The sequence below is a fragment of the Salvia hispanica genome, chromosome 3 (genome assembly GCF_029641045.1).
Source record: "Salvia hispanica isolate PSC_SH4W2 chromosome 3, Shi_PSC_v1, whole genome shotgun sequence".
Classification (NCBI taxonomy): domain Eukaryota; kingdom Viridiplantae; phylum Streptophyta; class Magnoliopsida; order Lamiales; family Lamiaceae; genus Salvia; species Salvia hispanica.
Genome location: NC_142694.1, coordinates 47,215,792 through 47,220,738, shown reverse-complemented (window position 1 = coordinate 47,220,738; position 4,947 = coordinate 47,215,792). Strand labels below are relative to the sequence as shown.

The 4,947-nt window shown below is 37.4% G+C and overlaps 1 protein-coding gene across 1 annotated transcript; it reads left to right on the top strand.

Moving 5' to 3' along the window:
• Positions 1-546: 546 nt before the first annotated feature.
• On the top strand, positions 547-2,240 carry LOC125216328 (uncharacterized). Its single transcript, XM_048118020.2, has 2 exons — positions 547-1,140; positions 1,261-2,240. The coding sequence occupies exons 1-2, from the start codon at positions 562-564 to the stop codon at positions 1,993-1,995; spliced, it is 1,314 nt and encodes a 437-aa protein (XP_047973977.1). The 5' UTR covers positions 547-561; the 3' UTR covers positions 1,996-2,240.
• Positions 2,241-4,947: the final 2,707 nt, after the last annotated feature.

Below are 4,947 nucleotides of genomic sequence, written 5' to 3'. Positions count from 1 at the left end.
AGCCCAATTTCCTTCTTCTCGCGTGGTTACTTTAATCCGTCCCACGAAAATATGCATTTTCTAATTTTAGAAATTTCTTTCTCACTAAAGAGGTGGACCTATTCTTTACTAAAATACTTTAATTACTTTTTTTAAGAACTTCTTTATTACTTTATGAATTGTTGTTAAAACTGTGTCCAATCAAAAGTGCATATTCTGATGGTATAACCAATTGATTTGATTTTAGGGCGGGCGAACACCCATGGAGTGAACACTTTTTTTTGTTTTTCTACTGTTTCGTTTTATCATTAATAATTCTAATGGTAATTGGTGGATTGAGAAACGTTCCTACTGAATGTGTATCAACTCTCAGAACGGTGATGTAAACAAAATGTCTTGTATTTGGGTTATGCAAAGAATCAAGTTGGGGTATGAGATATTATAAATAAAGACCTTGACCCTGTTATGTGTTAAGTAGTTGGGATGGTGGCCATTTAAATCAATTAAGCGTCTATAAAATGTGGAGTTGAGTCCATGTCTATCCACACCTACTCAAGAAAAGAGAGAAAAAAAAAAAGAGAGATGGAGCAGCTTCAAACCAAACTATTCGAAGCTGCAACACGAAATTCCATTACTTCACTTCAACAACTATTGATTGATGATCCATTAATTCTCGAGAGAGCTCTAGTTAACCGTTTCAATGAGACACCTTTGCACGTTGCAGCCATGTTGGGTCATGTGAATTTCGCTCGGGAAATCATAAGGTTGCAGCCAAAACTAGTGAACGAGTTGAATTCGCATCTATCTTCTCCTCTGCATCTCGCAGCGGCTAAAGGCCATGTCGGGGTCGTGAAGGCTCTTCTATCGGTCGATAACCAGGCGTGTTTGGCCCGCGATAGGAACGAGCTTTTGCCGTTGCATTTGGCAGCAGCTAAAGGCCACGTTGAAGCTATGAAACTGCTGCTTGAAGCTCGACCGGAAGCGACTATGGTTAGGGCTTGTGGAGGAGAGAGCATCTTGCATTTGTGTGTCAAAAGTTACCAATTGGAGGCTCTCAAGCTAATAGTGAAAAGTGTGAGAAATGTTGGTGTCCTCATCAACTCTAGGAATAATGATGGAAACACTATCTTGCATTTAGCTGTTGCAGAAAAGCAAGTTGAGGTATGATATATATAATTAATTAATGATAGTAATCTTTTAAGTTAAATTCTTAAGGTTATGGTAAAGAAATGATTAACCAAACAATTTGATCAAATTGTGATTGTGTTTATTTGAAATCAGGCTGTGAAATATTTGGTGAGCGTGGGTGCAGTAGACGTGGATGCAAAAAATGAAGATGGTTTAACAGCAATGGATGTTCTTACAGGAAGCAGAAGAGATGTGAGGGACCCTGAAATTGTATACTTGCTTAAACATGGTGATAAGCCAGCAAAGATGAAGGCAAAGAAAAACAGTTGGGATGGTTTGTTGAAGCAACATGCTATTTGGCTTGATAAAGAGAAACAGACATTAATGGTGGTGGCTTCCTTGATTGCGGCCATGACATTTCAAGTTGGAGTTAACCCTCCGGATGGTCTTTGGAAAAACCACCATATTCCATTGAATGCAACAGACCCTATTGATCCAGATGTACCCGATCCATCCAAATATATAACTGCCGATTATTCTACGAAATTCTACCTTTGGAACACGGTAGCGTTTATATCGTCTCTAAGCATCATATTGCTTTTAACAAGTGGATTGCCAATAAGGCGTAGGTTCTTTATGTGGATCCTTATGGTGATCATTTGGGTCGCTATCTCAGCTGCCGCAGGGAGTTATATATGCGTCATAGTGTATTTGAGAGAGATAGAGGGAGGCCAAGCGTTTGAGGTAGCTGACCCGCAAGTGTACACTTTGCTTGTGTGGATCGGTTTGATGTTTCTCCTTCTTGTTGGTCACACCATCCGTTTGATAGTGAGGGGCCTTAAAAAGCTTAGGAATGGAGTGGCCAAGTGTACACGCTCTTTGTGCTAACTGGTTGTAACCAATCTTCACACAGAGAAGGACTCGACGTCAAGTCCAGCTGCGCCTGCAAGTTTGATTTAGTTGTAAATTCTGTTATGCTGTAATTGTGTCGAGCAAAAGTTATAAGCTTCATTATGGGTTTTCTTTGTCGGTTCTTACCTAGAATGCAACCGCACATAGGTTTAAATAAGTACAAAATATGGCCATTGTACTCCCTTTGTCCCACAAGAGTATGCACTCTTTCATTTTTCCTACTTTATTACTTGTGCATTAGAACCGTGCCCAACTAAAAGTTCATACTAATGTGGGACGGATAGAGTATTTCATATATCCTCAAGAAATACAAGTATTAAATTATTAGTTTCTTCATCTCTAATTCTCGCTTCTTCTAAAATAAGGTTTTTGAGTATGGTTTTTCTCTCAAAACCCTAGAACTGCCACCCTTCTTCACGAATTCTAACAGCCGCTGCCGCGCCCAAGCGCTGCTACTACTTCCGCTGTTTTGCTCCAGCGTAGTTGCATCAATCGTACAATGATCATACCCTCTTCAACCGATACGATTCTTCTACGTATCATTGTGTTATCCTTAGTATTAGAGAATGGAGATCGAGTAGTGCTATCCTTAGTGTTCGATACAAAGAAAATGGAGATCGAACAATGACTATACCATATTGTGCAATTATAAAGGGTGAGATAGAGAGTGGTGAATGAAACTATGAAAGTAATCCTATATTTGTTTTCATTAATAAAAATCCAAAAACAATAGAATTCTATTTTATGAATTGGTCCCCAACTAAAAAAGATTTGCCTAATTAAGACTAGTACACCGAATTCATGCATCCGCAAAATTTGGAGTGAACATTTTTTTTTTCTATCGTTTCATTTTCTCATTAATAATTCTGATGGTAATTTGTGGATTGAGGAACGTTCCTACTGAATGTGTATCAACTTTCAGAATGGTGATGAAAACAAAATGTCTTGTATTTGGCTTATGCAAAGAATCAAGTTGGGGTATGATATTATAAATAAAGACCTTGACCCCTGTTATGTGTTAACTAGTGGCATGGTGGCCATTTAAATCTATTGAGTATGAAGTTGGTTAACAACAAATATCATCTCTTAATTAATTGCTGTTAACAAGTGGGATGGTAGCTATTTTCAAATCTTACTATCTAGAAATTGACCACTTAAAGTAGCAAAAAAATACTCTAATTATTAATAGGAAAAGTAAATAGGACCTTAATTATGTTTTGTAAAATTTGGTCTCTAAATAAGAGATGAAGAAGCAGATATTAAATAAAGAAGGAAGACAGTATAGAGCAAGAAGAGAAGAGCAGGTTAGATGCTTTATTAGTTGTAACTTGTAATAGAAGGATATGTTAAACATGGATCGAAAGGTTGAGGATGAAGAATATTGTAGACATTTACTTGCTTAATCTGGTTAGTGGTTAGTACTCCAGGGAGGTGATCAATTGCTAACTAATTAGCAATCCAAAATTGAGACTAATTTTTAACCATTAGATTAGAAGATCTTATGGTTGATATAATGCCAAGTGTAATATATTTTAAGTTTAAATAATTATTAATTAAATTAAAAGGGTATTAATGTCAAATCCTATATGTAGTAATTATAACTAACTACTTTCTCTTTCCTCAAAATCATCTCAAATCTTTAAATTTACTTAACTCTCTCAATTTAAATTATTTTTTAGCAAAAAATATATCAAATTAAAGATAATTTAATAAGGATTCCAACGAGATCTCAATTGCATATGTTCCGACGATGTTCGGGTGATGAAATTTGATAAATTATATTTCAATTTTCGTACATGTTGATAAGCAGTTTTTATCAACAAATGCAACAAAAAATCTCAATATATTGTAGGCAAAATCTCAATATTATGCATGTCCAATCTCAATAAAAATGTATTGATATTTTCTTGTCCTTGTGTTGATATTCTAATGTCATATTGTTGATATTTGTAATACACAATGTTGATATAAAAAAACACCCACGAAAATTATCATATGATAACATAATGACGATATTACCCTTTTGTTGATATTTTGTCTTCTATTTATTGAGATTTGTGAGCTTTAATCTTATCCACTCATTTTAAAATCTAAGGGTGGAGATTTAGTCTTCATTTTGGATTAGGGTGCTATAAGCATCAGAATAGGACTCTAGTACTCAAACTCATGTTTCCATAAAATGCGGAGTGATCATATTTTTTCAATTGACTCATTTTTCACTACTCCCTCCGTCCATGAATAAGAGTCCTGTTATTCCATTTTGGTCCGTCCACGAATAAGAGTCTCGGTTCATAATTACCATAAATGGTAAAGAGACCCCACATTCCACTAACTCATTGATACGCTCGGATTTTGCACTATTTTAAGGCAAGTATTTGGTCCGTTTTTTATGTCAAATCTATTTTGGTATTTTGACGTGTTTTGTGAGAAATGTGCATAATTGAGCCCAAAAAGAGAGCCAAAACGCAAAGTTTGGAAATCTGGAGTCAGGCGGCGACCGGCGACCGCCGCAAAGTTGTACGGCGACCGGCGACCGCCGCAAAGTTGTACGGCGACCGCCGACGCCTGGCGGTCAGAGCAGTGCAGCGACTCGCCTCGGAAAATTACACTTGGAAGAGAGTCTCGCCCGGCGACCGCCGGAAGTCGTGCGGCGGTCCGCCGCCGAAGGAACAGAGACTCTGGACTCCAACGCGGCGACCGCCGACCAAGGTGCGGCGGCCCGCCGGAGAAAGGCGGCGAATCCAAATTGCCCTAGATCTGCTCCAAGATTTACCATATTTAAAGATCTTTTTCCTTCTACAATGAGGATTGACTTTCCCCTATAAATAATACCTCAAGCTTCATCAAATTAGAGAGCTTCTACTTGTAAAATAATTCATAGAGATCAAAAGCTAGAGTATTTCAATTGTGCAAGGAGTTGGAGAAGGA

Bases quoted from the DNA above. Each gene is read 5' to 3' on its own strand.
- LOC125216328 (XM_048118020.2), top strand. From the start codon at position 562: ATGGAGCAGCTTCAAACCAAACTATTCGAAGCTGCAACACGAAATTCC. The intron at 1,141-1,260 runs GTATGATATATA...ATTTGAAATCAG, and splicing joins TTGCAGAAAAGCAAGTTGAG to GCTGTGAAATATTTGGTGAG.